This window comes from Muntiacus reevesi, chromosome 3 (genome assembly GCF_963930625.1).
Source record: "Muntiacus reevesi chromosome 3, mMunRee1.1, whole genome shotgun sequence".
Lineage (NCBI taxonomy): Eukaryota > Metazoa > Chordata > Mammalia > Artiodactyla > Cervidae > Muntiacus > Muntiacus reevesi.
In genome coordinates, this window is record NC_089251.1 from 215,923,078 (window position 1) to 215,950,402 (window position 27,325).

Consider the following 27,325-nt stretch of genomic DNA (forward strand, 5'->3'; position numbering starts at 1 on the left):
GATAGGTTTATTTATATCAAAATAGGTTGATATTTTATTCATTTTGATGGGATAGTAAATGGATTATTTCCTTACTCTCTGATCTTTTGTTGTTAGTGTATAAAAACACCAGAAATTTATACATATTAATTTTGTGTCCTGCAGCTTTCCGGAATTCATTTATTAGTTCTAGTAGTTTTCTGGTAGGATTTTTAAGGTTTTCTATGTATATAATTTCATGTCATCTGGAAACAGTGATCCTTTTACTTCTTTTCCAATTTTGATTCCATTTATTTCTTTTTCTGTCAGCATTCTCTGATACCTGTGGCTAGGACTTCCACAACTGTGTTAAATACAACTGGTGAGAATGGGACGTCCTTGTTCCTAAAGTTAGAGGAAATGTTTTCCTCTTTTCACCCTCGAGTAAGATACTAGCTGTAGGTTTGTTGTATATTGTTGTTGTTCTTTCACTAAGTCTGACTCTTTGCGACCCCATGAACTGCAGCACACCAGGCTTCCCTGTCCTTCACTATCTTCTTGAGTTCATTCAAACTCATGTCCACTGAGTCAGTGATGCCATCCAACCATTTCATCCTCTATCACTCCCTTCTCCTCTTGCTCTTGATTCTTTCCGAGCATTAGTCTCTTTTCCAATAAGTTGGCTCTTCACATTAGGTGGCCAAAGTATTGGGGCTTCAGCTTCTGCACCAGTCCTTCCAATGACTATTCAGGATTGATTTCCTTTAGGTTTGACTGGTTTGATCTCCTTACTGTCCAAGGGACTTTCAAGAGTCTTCTCTAGCACCACAGTTCAAAAGAATCAGCTATTCGGCACTCAGTCTTCTTTATGGTCCAACTCTCACATCCATACATGACTACTGGAAAAACCATAGCTTTGCCTATACTGTCCTTTGTTGGCAAAGTGACGTCTCTGCTCTTTAATTTGCTGTTAGGTTTGTCATAGGTATTGTTCCAAGGAGCAGGTGTCTTAATTTTGTGGCTCCAGTCACCATCCACAGTGATTTTGGAGCCCAAGAAAATGAAATTTGCCACTCTTCCCACATTTTCCCCATCTGTTTGCCATTAAGTGATAGGGCCTTTATTTGTTTAACGTTGAATTTTAATCCAGCTTTTCCACTTTCTTCTTTGACCTTCATCAAGATGCTCTTTAGTTCCTGTCTGATTTCTGCTATTAAAGTAGTATCACCTGCATATCTGAGGTTATTGATATTTCTCCCAGCAATCTTGATTACAGCTTGTGCTTCATCCAGCCCAGCATTTCTCATGATGTATACTGTACAAAAGTTAAATAAGCAAGGTGACAATATACAGCCTTGAAGTACTCCTTTCCCAATTTTGAACCATTCCATTGTTCCATGTCCAGTTATAACTGTTGCAAACAGGTTGCTTACAAGGCAGGTAATGTGATCTGGTATTCCCATCTCTTTAAGTATATGCCACAGTTTGTTGTGACCCACATAGTCAAAGGCTTTAGTGTAGTCAGTGAAGCAGAAGTAGATGTAATTCTAGAATCTCCTTGCTTTTTCTGTGATCCAGCAGATGTTGGGAATGGGATTTCTGGTTCCTCTGCCCTTTCTAAACCTGGTTTGTACATCTGTAAGTTCTTGGTTCACATACAGTAAAACCTAGCTTCAAGGATTTTGAGCATAATCTTATTAGCATGTGAAATGAGTGCCATTGTACAGTAGTTTGAACATTCTTTGGCATTGCCCTTCTTTGGGATTGGAATGAAAACTGACTTTTTCCAGTCCTATGGCCATTGATGAGTTTTCCAAATTTGTTGGCATAAAGAGTGTAGCATTTTAATAGCATCATCTTTTAGGACTTGAAATAGCTCTGTTGGAATTCCATCACCTCCACTAGCTTTGTTCACAGTAATGCTTCCTAAAGGCCTCTTGATTTCACACTCCAGGATGTCTGGCTCTAGGTAAATGACCACACCATTGTGGTTATTGGGATCATTAAGAGATTTTATGTGCAATTCTATGTATTCTTGCCACCTTTTGTTAATCTCCTCTGCTTCTGTTAGGGCCTTGCTGTTTTTGTCCTTTATTGTGTTTATATTTGCATGAAATGTTCCCTTGGTATCTCCAATCTTCTTAGAGTACTCTAGTCATTCCCATTCTATTGTTTATTGGTAATTTTCTTTCTTTTGTGATATCTTTGTCTGGTTTTGGTAGCAAGGTGCTGGTGGCCTTGTAGAATGAGCTTGGGAGTGTTCCCTTCTCTGCAAATCCTTGGAAGTTTGAGAAGAATAGGTGTTAGTGCTTCTCTAAATTCTTGATATAATTCATCTGTGAAGTCATCTGGTCCTGGATTTTTGTTTGTTGGAAACTTTTTAAAAAAATATATATATATTTTTGACATGCCAGGTCTTAGTTTGTGGCATGCAGGATCTAGTTCCCTGACCTGGGATAGAGCCAGATCCTCTGCATTGGGAGTTCAGAGTCTTGGCCACTGCACCAGCAGGGAAGTCCTTATTGACTATTTTTGAATCACAATTTCAATTTCATTACTTGTGATTATTTTGTTCATATTTTTTTATTCCTTCCTGATTCAATGTAGGAAGTTTGTACCTTTCTAGGAATTTGTCCATTTTTTCTAGGTTGTCCTTTTTATTGGTGTATTGTTATTTGTGGTATTCTTTCATGATCCTTTGTATTTCTGTGATGTTTACTGTAATTTCTCCTTTTTCATTTTGAATTTTATTGATTTGAGTCATCTTTTTTTCTTAATGAGTCTGCATAAAGGTTTATCAATTTTACTTTCTCAAAATACCAGCTTTTTGTTTCATTGATCTTTACTATTGTTTTCTTTGTCTATTTCACTGATTTCTTCCCTGATCTTTGCTTTCTTCTACTAAAATGAGGTTTTGTTTGTTCTTCTTTCCATAGTTGTTTTAGGTGTAAAGTTATGTTGTTTGAGATTTTTGTTTGTTTGTTTCTTAAGGTAAGATTGCATTGCCATAAACTTCTCTCTTAGAACTGCTTTTACTGCATCAAATAGGTTTGTATCAACATGTTTTTGTTTTCATTTATCTCTAGGTATTCTTTTATTTCCTCTTTCTTCAGTGACACATTGATTTTTTTTAAATAAAATATTGTTTAACCTCCATGTGTTTGTTTTCACAGTTTTTATTTTTCCTTTAAATAACTTCTAATCTCATGGTATTAAGGTTGGAAAAGACTTTTGATATGATTTCAACTTTCTTAAATTTATTGAGGATTCATCCGTGACCCAAGGAGTAATCTATCCTGGAGAATTTGTGTGTGTGCATTTGAGAAGAAAGTATATTCTGCTTCTTTTGGATAGAATTCCATATAAATAAATATCTATTATGTTTAGTTGGTCTAATGTATCCTTGTTAGCTTTCTGTCTGGATGATCTGTCCTTTGATGATATGTTAAAATTCCCCAATATTACTGTTAATTACTGTTAACAGTTGAATCCCCCTTTTATGGATGTTAACATTTGCCTTATATACTGAGTTTGTCCTCTGTTGGTTACATATATATATATATATATATATATATATATATGTATATATATACATATATATATATATCTTCTTCTAGGAGTGCTCCTTTGATCATTATGTAGTATCCTTCACTGTCTCTTGTAACATTTTTTATTTTAAAGTCTGTTTTGCCTGATATGAGTATTACTACTCCAGCTTCCTTTTGATTTCCCTTTGCATGGACTATCTTTTTCCACCTCCTCACTTTCAGTCTGTATGTATCTCTAGGTCTGAAGCAGGGCTCTTGTAGACAGCGTATGTACAGGTCTTGTTTTTGTATTCCTTCAGCCAGTCTATGTTTTCTGGTCGGAGCATTTAATCAATTTTCATTTAAAATAATTATTGATATGTATATTACTGTTACCATTTTCTTATTTATTTGTGGTTTGTTTTTGTAAGTCTTTTTGCTTCTCTTCCTCTTTTGTTCTCTACTCGTGTTTTCTACCTAAATTTCTGTAGCTTTTTTTTTTTTTTTTTTTTAAGTTGATTTGATGGTGCTGAATTCTCTTAATTTTTGCTTGTCTGTAAAGCTTTGGATTTCTCCTTTGAATCTGAATCAGATCCTTGCTGGAGTAATCTTGGTTGTAAGTTTTTTCTTTCTCATCCCTTTAAGTATATCATGCCACTCCCTTCTGGCCTGCAGAGTTTCTGCTGAAAAATGAGCTACTAATCTAGTGGGGATTTACTTGTATGTTATTTGTTGCTTTTCCCTTGCTGCTTTTAATATATTTTTTTCTTTTTATTTAATTTTTGTTAGTTTGATTGGTATGTGTCTTGCCATGTTCCTCCTTGGGTTTATCCTGTATGGGACTCTCTGTGCTTCCTGGACTTGAGTGACTATTTTCTTTCCCATGTTAAGAAAGTTTTCAACTATAATCTCTTTAACTATCTTCTCTGGTCTTTTTTCTTCTTCTGGGACTCCTATAATTTGAATGTTGGTGCATTTCACATTGCCCCAGAGGTCTTTAAGACTTTCCTCATTTCTTTTCTTTCTTTTTTGTGTTCTGCAACAGTATTTCCTCTCCCCCACCCCCCACCCCACATTCCATGCTCCAGCTCAGTTATCCATTTTTTTTTTTCCCCTTGGGCTTGGTTATTCTGCTATCAATTTCTTCTAGAGTATTTTTCATGTTATGTATTGTATTGTTCATCTCTGTCTGTTCTTTAGTTCTTCTAGGTCTTCATTAAACATCTTTAGCATCTTCTCAGTACACGCCTCCATTCTTTTTCTGAGATTTTAGATCATCTTCACTATCATCATTCTGAAGTCATTTTTAGGTAGAGTATCTGTCTCTCCTTCATTTAGTTGTTCTTTTATTACATTGCTCCTTCATCTTCAGGAGATTTATTATCTGTTGTTTCATTTTTTTTCCCCTAACTTTGTGTTTGCAGTCCCCTTTCTGCAAGCATCAGGATTGTAGCTCCTCTTGCTCCGGTGTCTGCCTCCTGGCAGTCGAGGTAGATATTGAGTGGGGCATCCCCTTTGCTCTGTGGTTGCCAATGCCCTGTCAGGAGCATGGAGTGCTTCCTAGTTGCTGAAGTAGTGGCCCAGAGTTCTCTTTCTTAGCTGTGTCTCTGATCCATGGTGCACAGTAGGTGGGATTGGAGCACTCCCACTAGGAGAGAAGTCTCTGAGTATTCCTCCTTGGCGGCTCTTCACCTGTGAGTGTGCTCTGTCGTGTCCCCTTTTGCCCATTGTGCAAGCTTACAAAGTACGCCCACCTTAACTGTGGGTATGCCAGCAAATGGCCCGGTCAAGCTATGGAGGAAGCTCAGACTCTCACCTGGCCCAACCCTCACATGTACATACACACAAATCCCAGGATTGCTAAAGCCAGACCTGTTTCAGTGCAGGAGAGCTTGTCTGTTTGGATGCCCTGTAGGCTTTGAATTTAGAAAGCCATCAGCAGAGGTGGAACTCCACGGTTTGTCTAAAGTCTATTTTGTCTGATATGACAACTGCTACTCCAACATTCTTTTGATTTCCATTTGCATGGCACATTTTTTCCATCCCCTCACTTTTAGGTGTCCCTAGATTTTAAAGTGCATCTCTTGTAGATAGTGTATTATTCTTTTGTATCCATTCTGTCAGTCTATGTCTTTTGGTTGAAGCATTAAATCCATTTACATTTAAGGTATTATATGCATGTTCTTAATGCCATTTTATTGTTTTAGATTTGTTTTTGTAGATTTTTTTCTTGCCTTTCACTTTTGTTCTCTTGTGATTTAATGACTATCTTTAACTTTGTGTTTGTATTTCTTTAATTTCAGTGTGTACCTCTGTCATAGATATTTCATTTGCAGTTACCATGAGGTTTTGATAAAGAAGTCTGCATGTATACATGATTGTCTTAAGTTGCAGATCTCTTTTTTTTTAAATCCTCATTTTAAATTTACTTTTAGTTTTTCTTTTTTTTGTAAACAAATGATTGATGAAATAATGCAACACCTTAAATTCAAAAACATGGCGTGGTTTTCCAACCTTCTGTGGATGCGGTGCTTGATCAATCCAGATCTCTTAATTTCAAATGCATTTCAAATATCCTGCTTTCACACTCTTCTCATATGATTACTGGCCTTGATATCATATTTGTATGTAGATGATATTCTACCTTTACTATATGTTTGCCTTTTCTGTTGAGCTTTCCCATTTCTTAATTTTCTCATTTCAACTTGTAGCATTTTCTTTTGTGCTTAGAGGAGTTCCTTTAGCCTTTGTTGTAAAGATGATTTGGTGATGCTAAATTCTTTTAGCTTTTGATTACTCTGTCAAATCTAAATGAGATTTGCTGCTAGATAGAATGTTATTGGTTGTAGGTTTTTATCTTTCATCTCCTTAAATATATCATGCCACTCCCTTTTGGTATGCAGAATTTCTGCTGAAAAATCACCTGACAACATTATGTGAATTCCCTTGTATGTCATGTGTTGCTTTTCCCTTGTTGATTTTAATATTTATCCTCTGCATTTAATTTTTGTGAATTTGATTAATACATTTCTTGGGGTGGTCTTCCTTGGGTGACTATTTCCAATATTAGGAAAGTTTTCAGGTATTATTTCTTCAAATATTTTCTCAGATTCTTTCTTTCCTATTTTGGGACTCCTATAATGCAAATATTAATGAGTTTGATATTGTCCCAGAGGCCTCTTAAGCTGTCCTCACTTTTATCATTCTTTTTTATTTATTCTGTTTTATGATAGTGATTCCCACCTTGTCTCCCAGCTCACTGATTTGTTCTTCTGCCTCATTTATTCTGCTACTGATTCATTATATTGTATTTTTTATTTCCATTATTTTATTCTTCAAATCTGGTTGTTCTTTACATTTTATAACTCTTTGACAAAAACTTCTCACTCTGTGCATTCATTCTTTTCCTGAGTTCTTGGATCATCTTTACACTCATTACTTGAACACCTTCTCAGGTAGATCAGCTATCTCTATTTCACTTAGTTCTTCCTGTGTTTTATCCTGTTCTTTCATCTGGAACATATTCTTTTTCCATCACATGTTATTTAAATTTATATTTGTATTTTTATGTATGTGGTTGGTTATTTCTCAACCTTGAAGAAAGCTTATATCCCTGTAGGGGATATCTTATGCGTCCCAGCAGTACACTACCCTTCATCACTCAAGGGCCAAGGACCAGCTATTTTTAGAAGAGTTTCTGATCTGTGTTTGTGGACTCAGCTTGGCAGGCTATAGGATTGTAGGTGTCTAGCTTCTGGTGACTGTTGCCTGGTTGATGAGGCTGGTCTAGAGGCTGTGCATGCTTCCTGATGGGAAGGGCTGGTCACTGCCCACTGGTGTTTGGTATTGCCCCTCTGGTGGGCAGGGATGTGTCAAGTGTCTAGAGGTTGTTGTTCAAGAAGTCTTTTAAAGTAGCCTGTCTTGTGATGAATGGGGCTGTGTTCTCACCCTGTTGGTGGTTTGCTGTGAGGCATACCAGCACTGGAACTCACAAGCTGTTGGGTGGGACCAGGTCTTGGAAAGAAAGACCCAAGATACCTGCCTCCAGCAAGAGTTTATGTTGTTCAGTCACTAAGTCATATATGACTCTTTGTGACCAAAGGACTGCAGCAAGACATGTTTCCTTGTCCTTCACCATCTCCTGGAGTTCGCTGAAACTCTTGTCCATTTAGTCAGTGATGCTCTCCAACCATCTCATCCTCTGTTGCCCTCTTCTCCTCCTGACCCCAGTCTTTCCCAGCGTTATGGCCTTTTCCAATGAGTCAGCTGTTCACATCATGTAGCCAAAGTATTGGAGCTTCATCATCAGTCCTTCCAATGAATATTCAGCATTGATTTCTTTAGGATTGTTCTAAGGGGCATATGTCTTTTAATTTCATGGCTGCAGTCACCATCTGCAGTGATTTTGGAGTCCAAGAAAATAAAGTCTGCTACTGTTTTCATTTTATCCCCATCTATTTGCCATGAAGTGATGGGACTGGATGCCATGATCTTAGTTATTTGAATGCTGAGTTTTAAGCTAACTTTTTCACTCTCCACTTTCACCCTCATGAAGAGACTCTTTAGTTCCTCTTCACTTTCTGTCATTAGAGTGGTGTTACCTGCATATCTAAGGTTGTTGATATTTCTTCCAGCAATCTTGAGTCCAGCTTGTGAGTCATGTAGCCTAGCATCTTGCATAGTGTACTCTGCATAGAAATTAAATAAACAGGGTGATAATGTACAGCATTGACATACATCTTTCCCAATTTGGAACAAGTTCACTATTTCATGTCCAGTTTTAACTTTGATTCTTGACCTGCATACAGGTTTCTCAGGAGACAGGTAAAGGGTTCTGTTATTCTCATCTCTAAGAATTTTTCTGATGTGAAGAATTGAGTCATTTGAAAAGACTCTGGTGCTGGGAAAGATTGAGGGCAGAAGGAGAAGGAGATGACAGAGGTGGCATGACCAACTCAATGGGCATGAGTTTGGGTGAACTCCAGGAGTTGGTGATGGACAGGGAGGCCTAGCATGCTGCAATCCATGGGGTCACAAAGAGTTGGACATGACTGAGTGGCTGAATTGAACTGAAGAATTTTTCATAGATTTTTGTGATCCATACAGTCAAAGGTTTTAATGTAGTCAACGAAAAAGATGTTCGACTGGAATTTTGCTGCTTTTTCTGTGATCCAGTGGATGTTGACAATTTGATATCTGGTTCCTCTGTCTTGTCTAAATGTACCTTGTACCTCTAGAAGTTCTTGGTTCCTATACTGCTAAAGGCTAACTTGAAGGATTTTGAGCATTACCTTGCTATCATGTGAAATGAGGGCAATTTTACAGTTGCTTGTACATTCTTTGGCATTGCCTTTCTTTGGGATTGAAATGAAAACTGACCTTTTCCAGTCCTGTGGCCACTGCTGAGTTTTCCAAGTTTGCTGGCATATTGAGGGCAGCACTTAATAGCATCATCTTTTAGGATTTGAAATAGCTCAGCTGAAATTCCATCACCTCCACTTTGTTCATAATGATGCTTTTTAATGCCCACTTGACTTCACATTCCAGGATGTCTGGCTCTAGGTGAGCGACCACACCACTGCGGTTATCTGGGACATTGAGACCTTTTTGTGCAGTTCTTCTGTGTACCCTTGCCACCTCTTCTTAATCTCTTCTGCTTCTGTAAGGTCCTTGCCATTTCTGTCCTTTATTGCGCCTGTCTTTGGCATAGAATTCACATATGTCCTTGCTATGTCTTCCAACAGCTTTTATGACCACAAAGATTTTGAATCTTATTAAACTTATAATTTGGGGCACATTCCCATAATTATGGAAATTAAATTTTACCATCATGAAAATTACTTTTCTCCCTTTATTTAAAGTCATCATTTATGTTCACTAATATTTTATAATTTTCTCCATGGAAAACTTTTTCATTCTTTGTTTTATTCCTAGTTTTAGAGTCTTCCTTAATTATATATCTTGATTGTGTATTGAACGTAGGGAAACCATTTGACCTTACTTTAAGCAATTTTTTTTTTTTAAAAATTGGCTAAACCAAATCATCAGAATGAACCCTATAGAAAAAAAAGATATTATTGTGTAATACTGAAACATATACGAAGTCATAATGTAAAACACAAATTTTAGTTCTTAGTGTGGATTATGGTCAGGTTTGAGGATATAATTTTTATGATTTTTTTGATTTGCTTCTCAGTGAGCATATGTAGATGTACTGTTACTGATTTCATGTCTGAAAAAAAAATCTGTGTTTCCCTTCATTTTGAGTATCAGTGTAATCAATTATAGGATTATATATTTCCTTAGTGGTGTGAACATATTTCTAATGTTGATTAGAAGTCTGCTTAAATTCAATTGTTGTTCCTCTGTAAACAGTCTCTCTATTCCTTCTTGTAGTACTTTAAGGTAATCCCCCCTTTTTTTTTATTCTCTGAAGTTTTACTATCACTGACTTAATTATATTATTATTTTCAGTGCTCAGAGGGAATATTCAATCTAAGGACCCATTTATTTCTTCTACTCTAATAAACTCCACCATTGTTTCTTGGAATGTTACCTTTCTGACCTTCCTTCTCTTCTTTATCACTTGTTAACCTATACTACCTAACAACTTACCTTCCACGTTTTACAACTGCTCTTAGTTATTTTTATTCTTACTTGTTTATTAATTCTTCAATAATTATCATCCTATTTGTTCATTCTCACTTTGACTAGTCCAACATAAACTGTATTATATCAACTAAGATATCTTTTTAAATTTTTATTATACTGACCATATTTTTCAGTTCTAAGATTTTTAGTTGTTTTCATTCATTTTAATTGTTATTTTTCTTGTATAACTTTACTTTCACCATCACTTTTTATGGACATGTATTCCTTTTCCTCTGATGAGCTCCCCAAAATACTATAAAAGTCTGCTTCTAATTGTTCTATTATTTGTTTTCATTCATCTGCTGATTGGTATCCTTTTTTCTAGCTGTCTTCTTTAAAATTCATCTATTGTGGAATTTGAATTTGCAGACTCTCCTTAAGTAAACTAGTTATTTTTTAACCTCTCTTCTGACACTCATTCCTTTCAGTTTCTTGGTTCAGTTGCCTTCACTTGGCCTCTGGGCCTTAAGCTACAGCTCTTTTCTTACATAATTCACTTGGATTTTTGTTCTACAGGGCATATGAGAACTTGAAAGGCAGTTAACCTACAAAAAGAATGATGTTAGTGTTGGTTGCAGGATTGTTTCTGTATTCTCTAAGCCTTTAGGATAACAACTTCACACAGGACAGTGGTCCATTAAGGAGATAGCACGGTTTTACTGCAGCCTTATTTTCCTATGTGGCAGCCTCACCCCAGACCCTGGTTTAAGTAGGCTCTAAATTTACTCCTGTTCCTCTATAGGATCCATATTTGGGGGCTCAAAGGTCTGATGCTTCAATCATTCTAACGGGTTTGTATTTCAGTTCTGTTTATTAGTCAAGGAAAAACTTATTTTTGAAATTATCTAATTTTTATTATAAGTTATCAATCATGCTATGTTTTAAAGTCAGAGATAGTCCTAATGTTTTAATTTTTAATATCATGTTGACCATGATAGTAGTAGTGGTGGTGGGCAGATAGTAGTAGCCCAGTGGTCTGGACTCTTCACATATGAAAAGTAAACTATGACACTTTCCTTTACCTATAACTTTGAAGTCCAAGAGGTTAAAAACCAGACCTTCTCATCTTTAGTTGCCCATACCTAACAATCTGTGTCACACTTTAAGCAGGTAATACACACAGTTAATTTGGTGGCTCTTTCTATACTACCTTTTATACCTCAGAGTAAAAAATTCATTCTACATGAATTGAAAAGATAAAGGAGAGCCTTCATTCTATTCTTTCCCTGTTATCAGATATATAAAGGGTATAAACCTAAATCTGATATGTAAAAGTATTTAGAGCTCTCTTTAAATACTTAGTGAATTTATTTTTTTGGTAAAAAATGAAATGTGTTATTCCAGATTAATCAAAATAGGATACCAATGAGGTAGAAAGAGTCAGTTCATCTTAGACACACCAAAAATACAACTACATGTGGAACAACTATATCTGAGAATGACCTGAACACCAGTGGAAGGGATTTTCTACAGCTATAGGTATAAAGAAAAGGTTCCATCAAGACAAGAAAAAGGAGAAAGATGGTAAGCTAATCAGAACCTGCACAACTAATGTGGGGACACACAAGCAGGAGGAATATCATGGTTCCAAAGGCCCTAATATCAGGCTCCCCGGCCCCAGGTACTTGCACTGGAAAGAACTTTCATAACATCTGACTTTAAATATCAGTGAGGCTTATGTCCAAGAGAACTGGAGGGTTATGGGAATCCAAGACTTGTCTGGCAAAGAGGTTGTGCACACATTCACTCATTCTGAGTTCCAGTGCAGAAGCAGTAGCTTGAAAAGTACCTAGGTCATACCCTAAGGAGATATGTTGACTGATTTTGGAGCATGTGCCAGAGTAACAGGAATCTTTCTGAATATTTGCCAGGTACAGAAGTGCTGAAAGGCACCATGTTTTTCAACTCTCTTTCTACCCACCTGACCCGTTTCTGTCATTCTCCGTCAACTCAGCTATACGACGCACCTGGCCCTAGTGTTCCCAAGTACCAGCCCCACCCAACTTATTCAACTTGGCCAGTGGCGCTCTCTCTCTCCCAAGCCTGGAAAGCTGCTTTGGCTGACAGTGGTGTTCCTCTTAAGCAGCTCCACCTATCAGATTGCCCACAACAGTTGGAGTCAGAGGTTATAGCCAGCTGACCTGGGGGCCAACACCGTCCCCACTGAACCTTCAGCAGTTACACCCCAAAGACAACTGGAAACCACACACTGCTTGACCACCTGATTCTGATAAGCACAGGGGATGGTGTCTCTGGGCCCAACAAGAAACCTTGTACATAAGTCCACTCTTTCAAGAGTAGGAGACATAGTTATTTATACTAAAAACCTAGAAACAAACACAGTTAGGCACAAAGAGGAGACAAACTTCAAATGAAAGTACAAATCAAAACCTCAGAAAAGAATCCAAATAAAACAGAGATAAACAATTTACCTGATAGGAAACTCAAAAAAAAAAAAAAAAAAAAAGTTACACAGGCTCACCAATCTTGAGAGACAAGTGGATGAACTCAGCACTTCCACAAAGAGAAAAATGTTTCTAAGTGAACCAATCTGAACCAAAGGATACATTAACTGAAATAAAAAATACAAAGAGGGGAGGCAATAGAAGATTAGAGGATGCAGAAAGGGCTCACAATCTGAAAGACAGATTAGTGGAATTACCCAATTGGGAAAGCAAAAGAACAGATAGTAATGTTTTTTCCAAATGAATATAGTTTAAGAGATCTCTGGAACAATACCATGCAATACTATGATTTGTATTATAGCAGTTCAAGAAGGATAAAGAGAAAGGGATAGAAAAATTGTTTGAAGAAATAATGGTTGTAAACTTCCATAACCTGGCAAAGGAAACAGCTAGCCAAGTTCAGGAAGCACAGAGCGTATCAGACAAGATGAACCCAAAAAGACCCACACCAAGACGTGCTATAATTAAAATGTCAAAAGTTAAAGAGAAAGTCTTAAAATCAGCAAGAGAAAAATAAGTTAGGAAACCCACAAAGATTTAATGACTTTACAGCAGAAACTTCACAGGCTAGAAGGAACTTGCTTGATATACAAAGTGCTGGGGGGTGGGGAAAAACAACAACAACAAAAAAACTTTTGATAAGAATACTCAAGAATACTCTAGTGGTTATTCATAATTAAAGGAGAGATACAGTTTCCCAGACAAGCAAAAACTAAAAAAAGAGTTCATCACCACTCAGCTGACCTTATAAGAAATATTAAAGGGGCATCATTAAATAGAAAAGAAAAAGGACATAATGAAAAATAAGAAAAATACTGGAAAAAATCCTACTGGTAAACCCAAAACATGTAGTAAAGGTAGTGAATCAACTACCTATAAAGCTAGTATGAATATTAAAAGACAAAAGTAGCAAAAATTTTTACATCTAAAATAGAAAAGCAACACACAAATTATAGAAGAGGGGCAGTAACAATGTAAGACTTTTAGAATGTGCTCAAATTTATGCAACCATCAGCTTTAAACATATATGTAGGTTGTTACATATGAACCACATGCAAAAAACTGATAATACATAGATTAAAAAAATAGAGAAAAAATACAAACATAACACGAAAGAAAGTCAACAGATCACAAAATAGAAGAAGAAGAAAGGAACAAAATAATCACAAAACAACCAGAAAATGATTAACAAAAGAGCACTATGTACATAGTTATCAAAAATCGCTTTAAATGAACAAAAGGCTCCAATTAAAAGTGTTGCTGAATGCCTACTAGAGAATCATATCATATCTGAAAATGCACAAAGTGAAGGGATAGCAAAGTATATGCTATGCAAATGGAAACAAACAGAAGGTGGGGTAGCAATATACTTTTAAACAAAGACTTTATCAAGGGAAAAAGGAGGGCATCACATAATGAAAAAGGGAGATGAATCAACCAAGAGGCTATAACATTTGTAAATATCTATGCACCCAACATAGCAGCACTTAAATACATAAAGCAAATAATACATAAAGAAAAAAATAAAAAGAAAAAACATTAATACAGTAAGAGGAGGAAACTTTAACATAACTACTTACATCATTGAATACATCAGCCAGACAGAAAAGTGATGAGGAAACATTGGTTTAAATGACATATTAGACCAGATCAATTTAACTAGAGAACATTTCATCCTAAAACAGCAAATTACTCATTCCTTTCAAGTGCACATGGAATATTCTCAAGGATAGATCACATGTTAGGCCACAAAACAAGTCTCAATAAATGAAGACTGAATTCATATCAAGCATTGTTTTCTGACCACAGTGTTATGAAACTGGAAATCATTTACAAGAAGGAAACTGCAAAAAGTATACAAACATGTGGAAGCCAAACAACATGCTTCTTAATCAGTGGGTCACTGAAGAAATTTAAGAGAAAATAGAAAAGTATCTTGAGACAAATGAAAACAAAACCACAACAGTCCTAATTTTCAGGACAGAGCAAAAACAATTCTAAGAGGGAAGTTTATAGTAATATAGGTCTATGCCAAGAACAAAGAAAAATCTCAGTCTAGCCTTACAACTAACAACACAGAAATACAAAGGATAATAAGATTACTACAAATCAATATACACCAACAAATTGAACAACCTAGAAGAAATGGATAAACTCCTATCAATATACAATCTTCCAAGACTTAAATTAGGAAGAAATAGAAAATTTTAATAGACCAAGTGATAGTGATGAAGTTGACCCAGTTTAAAAAAAAAGAAGCTTTTTTTTTTTTTTTTGCATCTGTCTCCTCAGACAAGGGCAATAAAGGTAAAAATAATTGTGACTATATCAAACTAATAAGCTTTTTTACAGTGAAGGAAACTATCAACAAAATAAAAAGAAAGCAACTGAACAGGAGTACATATATACTTTGATTAAGCTGTTTTCAATTTAAGTTACCACTATATAAATGGGATCTGTAACACAGCAACAAACTCCTATGGCATCTCTTAAATATTATCAAACATAACATAACCAGAGTTATCTTCATAAAACAGAAATCCTATTATATGCATGCCTTAAAGCTTTCCATTGTTTTCCCTTTATCTACTAAAAAAAATTGAAACTCCTTGCCTTAAATATTAGTATAACAGTGATCACCGTACCATTTTCACAATAGCTAAAGGTAGAAGTAACTCAAGTATCCATAAACAGATAAATGGATAAACAAAATACGTTATATACATACATGGAGAAGGCAATGGCAACCCACTCCAGTACTCTTGCCTGGAAAATCCCATGGACTGAGCGGCCTGGTAGGCTGCAGTCTATGGGGTCACTAGGAGTTGGACACGACTGAGCAACTTCACTTTCACTTTTCACTTTCATGCACTGGAGAAGGAAATGGCAACCCACTCCAGTGTTCTTGCCTGGAGAATCCCAGGGGTGGGGGAGCTTGGTGGGCTGCCGTCTTTGGGGTCACACAGAGTCGGACATGATTGAAGTGACTTAGCAGCAGCAGCATATACATACAGGAGAACTTAGTTCAGCCATAATGAGGCAGATCAACTTCTGATACCTACAACATGAATTAACCTTCAAAATATTATTCTGAGTGAATTACAACACACAATAAAACAAATATTGTATGACTCCATTTATATGAAATATATACAATAGCCAAATTTATAGAGAAAAAAATGGATGAAAGGTTACCAGAGAATACAAGGAGGAGGAATGGGGAATAATTGCTTCAATGAGGCTGATCTTTAAAGAGAAAGAAATGTTTTGGATATGCATAGTGGTGAGGGTTGTACAATACTGTGAATGTAATTGACATCACTGAATTGTTCAATTAAAAATAGTTGAAATGGCAAATGTTATGTTTCACATATTTTTACCTAATTTTAAAAATGTATAATGGAATATACCAAAAACTATTGAATGATACACTTTTAATTACATTTCAATAAAAAATTTAATACCTTTTTCTTGACAAACCAAATCCTTCAATACTGGACTACTTTCTAGGACACTAGCCTCATCTCACACCATTCATGCCATACAACCCGTATTCTAATGATATCAAATGATGTGTCACTCCTTGTCTACTCTTTGCTTTTTCCTATTTTTACACTTCAAATTTTCTGAGTCTTTAGTCTAGAAGAGTAGTTTGCAATCATTTTTGTTCTCAGGACTTTTGCACTCTTAAGAAATATTGAAGACTCCAGGAAAAATTTTGTGTATGTGAGGTATTATCTAGTACCTTGTTAGAAATTTAAACTGAAAAATGTTTTAATATGTATGCTGCGATTTATGGGGTCACAAAGAGTCGGACACGACTGAGCGACTGAACTGAACTGAACTGAATATATTTTTAAAAACAAAAATGATAGCATACTAATATAAGTACCATCATCTATGAAAATAGCTGCATTTTTAAAATGAGAAAAAGCATTGTTTTATCATTTTAGCAATGTGCTTAATGACTGGATTACTAGAATACAGCTGAACTTTCACATCTACTTCATCAAATTTGTTGTGTTCTTTTAGTTGAAATTTATGAAGACAATCCAGCTTCATACAGCTAATAAGTTTGAAAAAGGAAGGAGGGTTTTAATAACCTTTCAGATAATTCTGAATATGCTTTTATACTATAGCACATGAAAAGTGATAGTTACTTAAAGGTTATATTCAATGTAGAATCAGAAACCATAGTGATGAATGTTTCATACTCTATTACATTAAATTCATTGGTCTATCTTACACTCTGAATGGATCATTTACCCAGGCATGATTTTATCATGTCATCAGGAAAATGTTTGTTCTCTGAGTTATGCATATCTTCCAAATGCTGACAATATCAGTATGCAACAATCCCCCAAATCACTAGTAATATCACTACTCATCTCATCAGAAAAGCCTTTAAGTATTGGGAAACTATCAAGCTTACTATAGTAGATATATTCTTTCAAAAATTTAATTTTTACTTGAAAGCTTGATTTTTATTATTTGCAACAAATAATGTAGGTCATTTTCCTTGGAAACATAGACTCATTGCATTCAGCCTGCCACACAACCAGGTTTGAATAATCATAGTTTGTCTGTTACTCATTCAAGTAAAAAATAGTGTTAATTAAATGAACCATGGACTTACATAAGACAGAAATACACAGTTTCCTTTAGCAGCCATTGGACTTAAGAATGCAATAGAAGTTCCCTATTTGTATTTTATCACAGCGTATAATAAAGAGGTGTAATCTGAAGGATTAGGAAGGATTAAGATTTAATAAAATTATTTTTTTACCTTTTCTTCAAGGACATTCTTAAATTAAACTGGCTTTTTTTTTCCCCCTTCTATTAAGTGACCGTGTAAAATACAATGACTACTAGTACTGTTTGGTACAGCTGTCTTGATTAATGCTAAGGTATCAGCAGTTTAGCCATAATGGTTTTTTCACCATTGGTGCAATTTTTAACACTGCAAAAAAAGGCAAATATCTAGTATTATTATGAACATACTTTTGATCACTTAGATTCCTTGACTCAGTTCAGTGGTATCCTCTGCCTTTCCCCAGACAGATTATTTATTCTCCAGACCTTTAGTATCTTGGAGATTCTATTAAATCTCAATAGTTTACTTATAGTTTTCTCCTTAAGCTGTGGCTTTTATGTTTAAACCCAAAATGTCTGACAAGGAATCTGGAGCACAGAAAACGAGAAGTTAATAGATTACATGTGCAACATGAGCACATTCAACTCTGAATAGTATTAGTCTAAGAAAATGGAGGGAGGGCCAAAGTGAATTATAATATAAACTTCATAGAGATATAACTAAAGAATCAACAACTCTCAAATGTCTGAACTCTATGATCAGTATATTTGTAGTTGTATCTTCATATTTACACACATACTAGAAAGCAAAATAGCATGAATATACAGTGCTATTTGTATATTTGTGCTAGAATATACAAATTGTTATTAAAACTATCAATAAGTATGATACCCTACAGAATAAAGAAATAATATTTTGTATTTGTATATACTTGAAAGTACACACTTGAACTGACTTGGAAAGACTGAGTCAGATTTGAATAGACCCAAAAGGATTTTGAGGATATTAAATGTTGAAAGAACAAAATAAACTATAGCAGGCCCAGCATGGGATGGTAATGTATAATAGAGTTTGACATAAAGTATCCATTTTTCACATGAATAAAATATATGAGTAGATACTGGATCTCTCTAGTTATCAAGTTATCTCTCTAGTTAATATATATTTATATTAACATAAGTTGACTCTTTTATATATTAGCTATATGATAGTAAATATTATAAAATCATTGTTGTCAAAAGTGAGGCAAAATAGGTCTTTTTCATAAACAGTTGATGAAAATATAAATTAATATAGTCTTCTTGAAAAGAAATTTGACCAATTATAAAAAGTAAACTCATTGATTTTGCAGTTCTATTTCTAGGATTCTATACAAAAGCAATATTCACATGTTTAAAAAAACATTTATGCGTGCAGATGTTCATCGTGGCATTCACTGTAGGTAATGATAAGACACCAAAGCAACCTAAATGATTGTCAATAAGAAAATGGTTAAATAAATTAGTTTACCCTTAGTGCAGGAGAGATGGGCTTCCCAGGAGGCGCTATTGGTAAAGAACCTGCCTGCCAATGCAGGAGACATAAGAGACTAGGGATCAATCCTGGGTGGGGAAGACCCCCGGTCGACGGCATGGCAACCCATTCCAGTGTTATTGCCTGGGAAATCTCACGGACAGAGTAGCTTGGTGGGCTCTAGTCCACAGAGTCGCAAAGAGTTGGGCACACTGAACGACTTGGCACACAGATACAGGATAGACACAGGCTTTCAGAAAAATGAGATAGAGCCTTAGATACTTAAATGAAAGCTTTTAAAGATAAATTCTAAGTGAAAAAAAGCAGGTGAATATTGCATACAGATCATTCCATTTTTATAATTACAAATGAAACACATACCTACAGAAAATTCTGGAGGCATGACAACTGTCACAAGTAAGTAAATGGAATTGATGTTGCAGTGATGAGGCAAAAACTTGATTTAAAATCCATATTACTTGAACATTTTACAATAAATTTATGTATCATTTTGAAATTGAAAAAGTAATGACAAAAGATTGACCTCAACAAAGTAAAATTGGGAGAGTAAGGAATATATGGAAATCATGTAGAGATGTTAAATGAGGAAGAGGAAGATAGTTCCTGTAAAGTTGGATGACAGGAAGAGGTTTCTCTAAATTATATAGATAATTCATACAACATTACATTTGAGTCCCATAAAATATTAAAATACTGTCTTATAAAATTTTAAAAATGTCTTAAAAACATTAATTCATTAGTTACATTGTCTCAAGAATGTTATATACATATATATGCACACAAACCAAATATAATCTCTGATATTTGAGAAAATAAAATTCACCAAATATAATGATAGATATTCATAAAGATATAATTTTTCCCATTAGAAGAAAATAAAATTAGTAAGTTTAACACTGAAAATTATTTTCCATTAATTTTAATAAACATTTATGGTAAACATTATAAAGGAATATACTGAATGTTCCATGATTAGAAGCTAATAATCATAATATTCATGCTGTACATGCTAAGCAGTTAATTGCGTCTTTGACTTTTGGGGTTTTGGATGATATAGTTGCACTTGTTTTTGAATAAAAACTCTAGGAAAATGTAATTGCTACATGCAATCACCACTCTAATTTCTCTACTACTCCAAATGATACCCTTTTCCACTAAACTATTTAAAAAAAAAATGTTGTACTTACTTTCAACAATTACTTGTCTGTCTTCCCAGTTATCTTTAATAAGCTGTATATTTCCAAAGTGTGCATCACTGTAGAAGATTCGATTGGTACCTTTTCTTTGATTATAGTCAAAAGCCAGGGCTATGACATTCTTGAAATAACGTGGATTTTCATATGGCCTTATTGGTGAATTTAAGTTGGTTTCATCAGAAAGATGTATACTTTTTAATATTGTTCTCCCTGAATACAGCAAATAGCCTTCATGCCTTAGGCATGTAACTCCATCTTCTGCCAAATATCCATGGGCACAAGCACAAGTTCTCCAGGAATTTCCTCGATAAAGACAGAGCTGCTGACATCCCCCATTGTCCTTGGCACAAACATTGGTCCCTGGAGAGAAGAAAAAGATACATACACACATGTTTGTGCCTTTTCTTTTGTTTTCCATATAGCTTTTTCTTAGAAACATATTAAAAAATTAACATTGAATATTCTGGGTTATTTTATTCTTAATTTTAGACTGGTCAGTAAAAAATTCAAACACTATAAAGTACTGTTTTTTGTTTTTTTAGTCACTCCACCTTAAAACCTTAGATTTATTATTTCACATTCTTCTGCTTCCCTGACCATCCAAAGAGAATTATTAAAAGTTAACCTTAATCTGTTAGTTAAGTACATAACTTTTTTGATACTGAGATTACAATAGGTTTCAAATATTATAATCTTTGGAGTAAGTAACTAATTCACTCCAAACATGAACTGAGTTCACCAAGAAAAACAAAGAAGCACTACCTGTGTCTATGAAGTACATAAGGTATCAGAGAAATCCATGGTTCCGATGTGCCTGACATCCGAAGTATACTGGGCATGAGATTTTTACTCCAGTTTTGAGTGAACATGTTATATGCTATTAAGATTTCTATGTTAGACTAATTCCCCTCTATGAATCCATCATCCTCTTCAAAACAATTAATGTTATATACCTTTCTTTGATGTCAAGAAAATTATAATTTACTCTAATGGACGCTTAAAATGAATATTATCTCAGTGGAAGTGATATTAAAAAATATCTAAGTCACTGTCATACCAGTTTAAAAACATATTTTAAAGAAATGATGACTATGGACACATTTCACACTAATAGCAACCTCCCGGAGCCATCATCACTTTATATATTAAATACAATCTGACATGAAGACAACCTTTTGGTTCAAGTAATGCAGCATGTTTAGTCAGTTCTAAATAAAATGGAAAAAAAAAATTTTTGCTGCTTTTTGCTAATATCCTAACTGCTTTGTATACTTGGGTTAAATATATGTATTTATCAAATGTTTCTATATTACTTAGTCTAAACCTGTACTGAAGACAGGCCAAGTATATAACATGTCCATATACATGCACTGTCTAGGCAAAAATATCTATCCATGAATGATTATAAATTAATTTCATTAGGCTAGCATATGATTTTTCTTAGAAATTAGAGGATTAAAAAAAAGAGGGTCTTGAGGTTTCGGACTTATGAAAATTAATACCTAAGTTAAGTTTGATAAATAAATGTTAAAAAAATAAGAGAAAAAATAACATAAAATGTATTGATAATAGAAGAGCACTGACCTTTCTCTCTTACTCGGTTAAAGATTTTAACCTCCTTCAGGTTGACTCCAAGACCCGTTCTCATGGTTACCGTTTCTGTGGCATCATTCTTGTGGCCCCTTCTGATGGACCCATTGGCATGTGCTCTGCCAAGAAGTCAAACATACATGATCAACAATCTTTAACTAATTCAAACCAAACCAGTTGTTTAAGCTGAAGATAACAGATGGCCCAACCGAAGGGAAAGAAACCAACATTAGTCTGTGACATTGAAAGGGTTGAGCCTGGAATAGCAAGAGCAACTGCCTTTTTATTGTGGAAATTACATGGTTTTGTGAGATTTTTTTGTGACCTTGCTAAGAAATGGCTAATCCTACAAGGGTAAAGCAACTGACACTAAAATAACATTTTGAGACTCAAATACTTATGAAAAAATAAATTACCTGTCAGACCAGTAGATGTAAGCCCCAAAGACTGCAACTGAAAACATATCCACATTGCTCCCTGAGAGCACCATCTCACGATTCCCACCAGTCTCAAGGTCAATTCTTTCTATCTTGTCTGTTCGAGCATCACACCAGTACAATTTATTTTCCTAAGATCGATTGAAAAGTAATATTACAAGCTGTTTTTTATTACGTGTTTTAAAAAGAAAATAAGAGAATACTAAAAATGGAGTAAAGCAAGTTTGCATTTAATGCAGTTTAAACACTTAAGACATCCAACAGACCTCAAAGTCAATGGAGATACCATTTGGCCATGCTATTCCTATGCTCACGAGGACGACCTTCTCTGAGCCATCTAGGCGAGCCTTTCCAATGCAGGGCATCTGTCCCCATTCAGTCCAGAACAAGTAGCTGAAATGAAATTGTAGATAAACTCAGGTAAACACAAAAATGTATATTAATAATAAAAGCAGCAATAACATTCATACTAACAACAAAAATGCCTTTTATAAATATATGTATGTGTTTTCAATAAAATGACTTTTATTGTAAAAAATTGGCTATTCATAGAAATTACTAGGAAGAATTTCTAAAATATACACAACTACTCCCTACCTGAAATGCCTTCTACTTGCTTAATTTGCTCCTGTTTTTGATATCACAAACATCATTTCCTTCAAGAAGCCTTCTGTGTTCTGATTTTTCCACCATATACTCTACTTCATTGCATGAATTACAGTGGCAAATTTACACTTGTATTTCTTTACAATTTTAATTTTTATTCATATATTTGGATGCCATTAGACGTTAAGCACAGAGGACAGAGATCTTTATTATTCACTATTATACCTACAGCACTAGGTAATTTATGAATGCATACACAAATGCAGTATAACTTTCAATTCTGTCCACTTAGATTGCTAAATGGCTAACTATTCTAGTTTGAATTACATAAATTATCTTGTGACACCATTTTAAAGCATGAATTCATACAAAGCAAACCTTATTTTAGTAATCTTGTAATATGGAAGGACTGTGGAAGAAACTAAAATATCGAAAGAAAATCCAGATAGAATATGTAGAAATAAAACATGTCAATAAATAAAATGTTAAAACACAGAAGGTACATAATCCATGTTTTTTTCACCCATTCTTTCAACAAATATAATATTTATATTACATACAGAAATTCATGCTTTCAGTTAAACCAGATCTAGTCTTCTGAAGTTATGCCCGGTGAAGCTTTATTCAGCTGTAGGATAGTAGCAATGACTGAAGTCTAGAAAAATATGGCAATCATTGACTCATTCAAGCAAAACGGTGTGTACTCTGTGCATATTTGAATACATATATATAAGCAATCATACACAAGAAGAGAAAGTGAGATTGCATATAGAAAAGATCTATGTTCACATTTTGTATTTCTCCATGAAGATGCTAAACTATATAAAAATATGTGTATTTTCTTTATACATATTGTTTTGATTTATCTTAAAAGTTGATTATTTTTTCCCCCTGAGAATGGTGTATAAAATAAATGCATTGGACTTTTACAACCAAATTGAGCTATGGCTGGAATCCCAAGTATATTAATCCTGAAGAAACGTTCATCCATATTTACAAGCTCTATAAATCAAAAAGGGAAAACTTTGTAGCAAAAAATCCAACTATTAATATTTTACTGATTAGATCTAGGTTGAAGCAGGCATGATAATACCTATACTTGTATTAAAATGATGAATTTTAAGTCTTTAAGGGACATTGCATTAAAATTATTAAAAATAAATATTTTAACTGAGAGGTAAATGTATTGCATTATTTAACTTTTCAAGGAGAAATTTTAGCATTATTAATGACATTAAAATGACTAGTCAGTTGTTTGTTAAGATGGGAAAAATGTCATACTATAAAGGAAGCATTTTAGGCGCCAAGACAGACTTGCTTATTTATTCAATATGTTTCTTGTCATATACTTTTAATATACTCCAAAGTTAAAATATGGAAAGAAATGAGTATAATATACATTTTATTTAATAGTAATCTGCTTTCAAATGTACTAAATGACTAATAAAAATATTATATCGAGTGGGTAGGTCAAATCAGCCATTTAACATATTAAAACTCACAATGATAGAAACTGCAATTCAGAGAGTTAATGATCATAGTCACATGGCTGATAAGGGAATTGCACACAGGCTTTATTAACCTAAGTCTGTACTTTCTTCTCTATGTTGTCTCAAAAAATACAAATATAATACAGTAATCATATCAAATGTTATTTTCCCCCAAGTATAAATAGAGCAAAGATTTCCATACTTAAAACACAAAACAAAATATGAAAAAAGTCTTAGTCTTAAAAATAAGTCTCTTCTTCTTTATCCCTTGTTCCCTCCTATTATTTTAAATTTGCAATACTTCCATGCAGGAGGCTTAGATGAATGGCAACAAAATTAGCAATAAAAAAATATTTAAAATAAAACTGTCTTGAATACAGAGTTTATTCAATTTTCAGTAGTAATTTGGCAAACTGTTACAATATAGCCAAATAAGACAAAACTGACTGCAGGCATCACTTTTGCAGCTAAAATATTTATCAGCTTAATAAAACTAAAAGATTCTACACCCACCAAATTTAAGCAACATTTGTATGAATGTCAAGCAAATAACAACTTATTTGCTCATTAAACTGAAATGGAGAGTAAAAAATTAACACCTTGAAAACCTTTGGGAATGATAAACCAAATGTAGAGAAAGAACGCTACTTACAAAACTGAAGGGAGAAACTTATGAATAATTTAAGAGAGTAATTTACATATATGTGCTTGATATATTTTTAATGAATATAGATTTTTCATATCTAAATGTGATATCTAGCAATGGGAAGAAATGAAAATTGTTTTAACTGGTTTTTGAGACTCCATGGAAATTAAGATTCAGTGATAACATTTCGAATTGATATCATCCCCATATGAGTTCAGTTCTGCTGTAGTGAAGTGTTTGTTGGTTCATATGATACAAACAAGAAAATTGCCTTTAGAGTATTAACTTGGCGATCTAGCCCTGAAAATACTTTTCAAGGCCATCCCAGATCCAGAAATTTTTAAAATTGTCAAAATCAAATACTGCATTTTAAAAAAGACATTTCTGTGGATAATAATTTGTTTTACAGTGAAAATACCCTCATTCACAGAAGCTTACAGTTACAGAATTTCAAAACAGATTTTTTAAAAAAAGACATTCAAAAGTGGTTTGAAATATTATAGAAATACTATTAATATCAGAAATCATCATAACACAAAGATCCCTATTGTCTTAATTAGACATAGAAGTTCTTGACAGGAATATGTGCAAAGAATACATATTACAAGCTAACTTCCAATTAACTTTTGATATTTCAATAATAGGTAGAAGACTATTGGGTAGAGTTGAGTCCCCAAAAGTTTTTTAATTTATAATTGTAGTGACCACAGAATTAGTTTACATACAGGTGTGTTAATAACAGAAAACAAATGTTTTTACATAACAATTAGATTCTGCTGAAAAAATATACTTTCAAGGTACTATAAATGTCTTTAAATAGTTTCAAAAAATATTTTGGGGGAAATAAGGCTAACAGGAAAACTAAATTCCAAATTGGGTGGGGAAAGAATAAAGGAGTATGAGTAAGAGAAGAATGAACATGTTTACATTGTTACAGACATAGTATTAAATGTGATTCTCATATTTAAATATATGAAAAACAGTGAAAAGCCACTAATTTGAATCAATCATTTTCTTTTAAGGTTCTTTGACTCTTTCCCTGGAGCATAGATCTGGGTTGCCACTTTTACAATAAATTTGCTACTTCCTCTATTCCTATCCTTTCCCTAAGAGAATATAATATAGATACTGTATCAGATATGCTGGAGAAAAACTGAAATAGTCAAAAATTGCCATGCTAGTACAAACATTAATATCACATAATTCCCTTACATAGGCTATAAGTTGAAAAGAGAGTCAAGAATGTCACTCTGTTCTCTGCTAGAGTGGAGTTAGTAACATTGTGTTAGTTTATCTGTAAAATGTAAGAAAGACAAAAGCCCTATAGAGTTTTAAATATCAGGAGTAGTAACTGAGCAATTTCACTAGAATCACTTAAAAAACATACTAATTGAACACCTCCTAGGCCAATATAGCTGTCTCTAACTTCATGCCAAAGCACAAGCGAAATAATACAGTATTGTCAAAGTTTGAATACACTTCATGAATATGTGAATTGACATCCTTCATCCCCTATGAGGAATATGGCATGTTCCTCTATTCCCAAGAGAGATTCTTCACATTCCTTTTGTCTTCATGCGTGTGCAATTTTTGTTTTGACAAAGTATTACATGCCAATCCCAAATCACTTTTCAAGTCATGATGTATTACTATTTCTTAGAGGCTCCTGAAAGTATAAAAAGAATGCAACCACAGATACTGGAACACTATGCTCAAAGAAAGACAGTCTAGAGAGAATATAACCTTGAATACTATTTTCTAATTTTTTTATAGTGGTTCGGTAGATGATTCTCAAAAGTATTCTTTCATTGCAGTCATGCACTCATTCAACAAGTATTAAATAGGTATCTATCAAGTGCCAGGAACTGATAATAAGAGATGAATTGGACTCAGTGACCCTTATGAAGGTCACTGTTTAATGACAGACATACCTGCGAAAAATGCTAACAGCAATGCTTAAAACTTGCTAGTTTGAAGTCTCTATAAGTCATGAAAGTAGAGGCTTCAACACAAAAACTGTGCAAGTGCTATGGTGAGAGAGGTTTTAATCCCCATAAACAACTTCAGAAGTGAACTTTCTAAGCAAATAAAGATACAGGGCATCTTGGTTGTTGTCTCTGTTGCAACTTAAGAAATATTTTTATTATTTCTTAATATTGAAGACCTGTTTTTTCAGGTGTTGTTCTGTTATTTTTTCTTTTTTTTTTAATTTTTTTTTTATTAGTTGGATGCTAATTACTTCACAACATTTCAGTGGGTTTTGTCATACATTGACACGAATCAGCCATAGAGTTACACGTATTCCCCATCCCGATCCCCCCTCCCACCTCCCCCTCCACCCGACTCCTCTGGGTCCTCCCAGTGCACCAGGCCCGAGCACTTGACTCATGCATCCCACCTGGGCTGGTGATCTGTTTCACCCTAGATAATATACATGCTGTTCTTTTGAAACATCCCACCCTCACCTTCTCCCACAGAGTTCAAAAGTCTGTTCTGTACTTCTGTGTCTCTTTTTCTGTTTTGCATATAGGGTTATCGTTAACATCTTTCTAAATTCCATATATATGTGTTAGTATGCTGTAATGGTCTTTATCTTTCTGGCTTACTTCACTCTGTATAATGGGCTCCAGTT

The 27,325-nt window shown here is 34.3% G+C and overlaps 1 protein-coding gene across 1 annotated transcript in view; it reads right to left on the reverse strand.

The window, feature by feature from the left end:
• The window catches only part of LRP1B (LDL receptor related protein 1B), a 1,678,044-nt gene that overhangs the window by 523,980 nt on the left and 1,126,739 nt on the right, over window positions 1-27,325 (reverse strand). The window contains exons 38-41 of the mRNA XM_065928990.1: window positions 22,218-22,344; window positions 21,931-22,082; window positions 21,509-21,633; window positions 19,916-20,284 (exon numbers count right to left, since the gene is read on the reverse strand). Coding sequence (XP_065785062.1) covers window positions 19,916-20,284; window positions 21,509-21,633; window positions 21,931-22,082; window positions 22,218-22,344 — 773 coding nt within the window. The remainder of the gene's footprint in view (window positions 1-19,915; window positions 20,285-21,508; window positions 21,634-21,930; window positions 22,083-22,217; window positions 22,345-27,325) is intronic.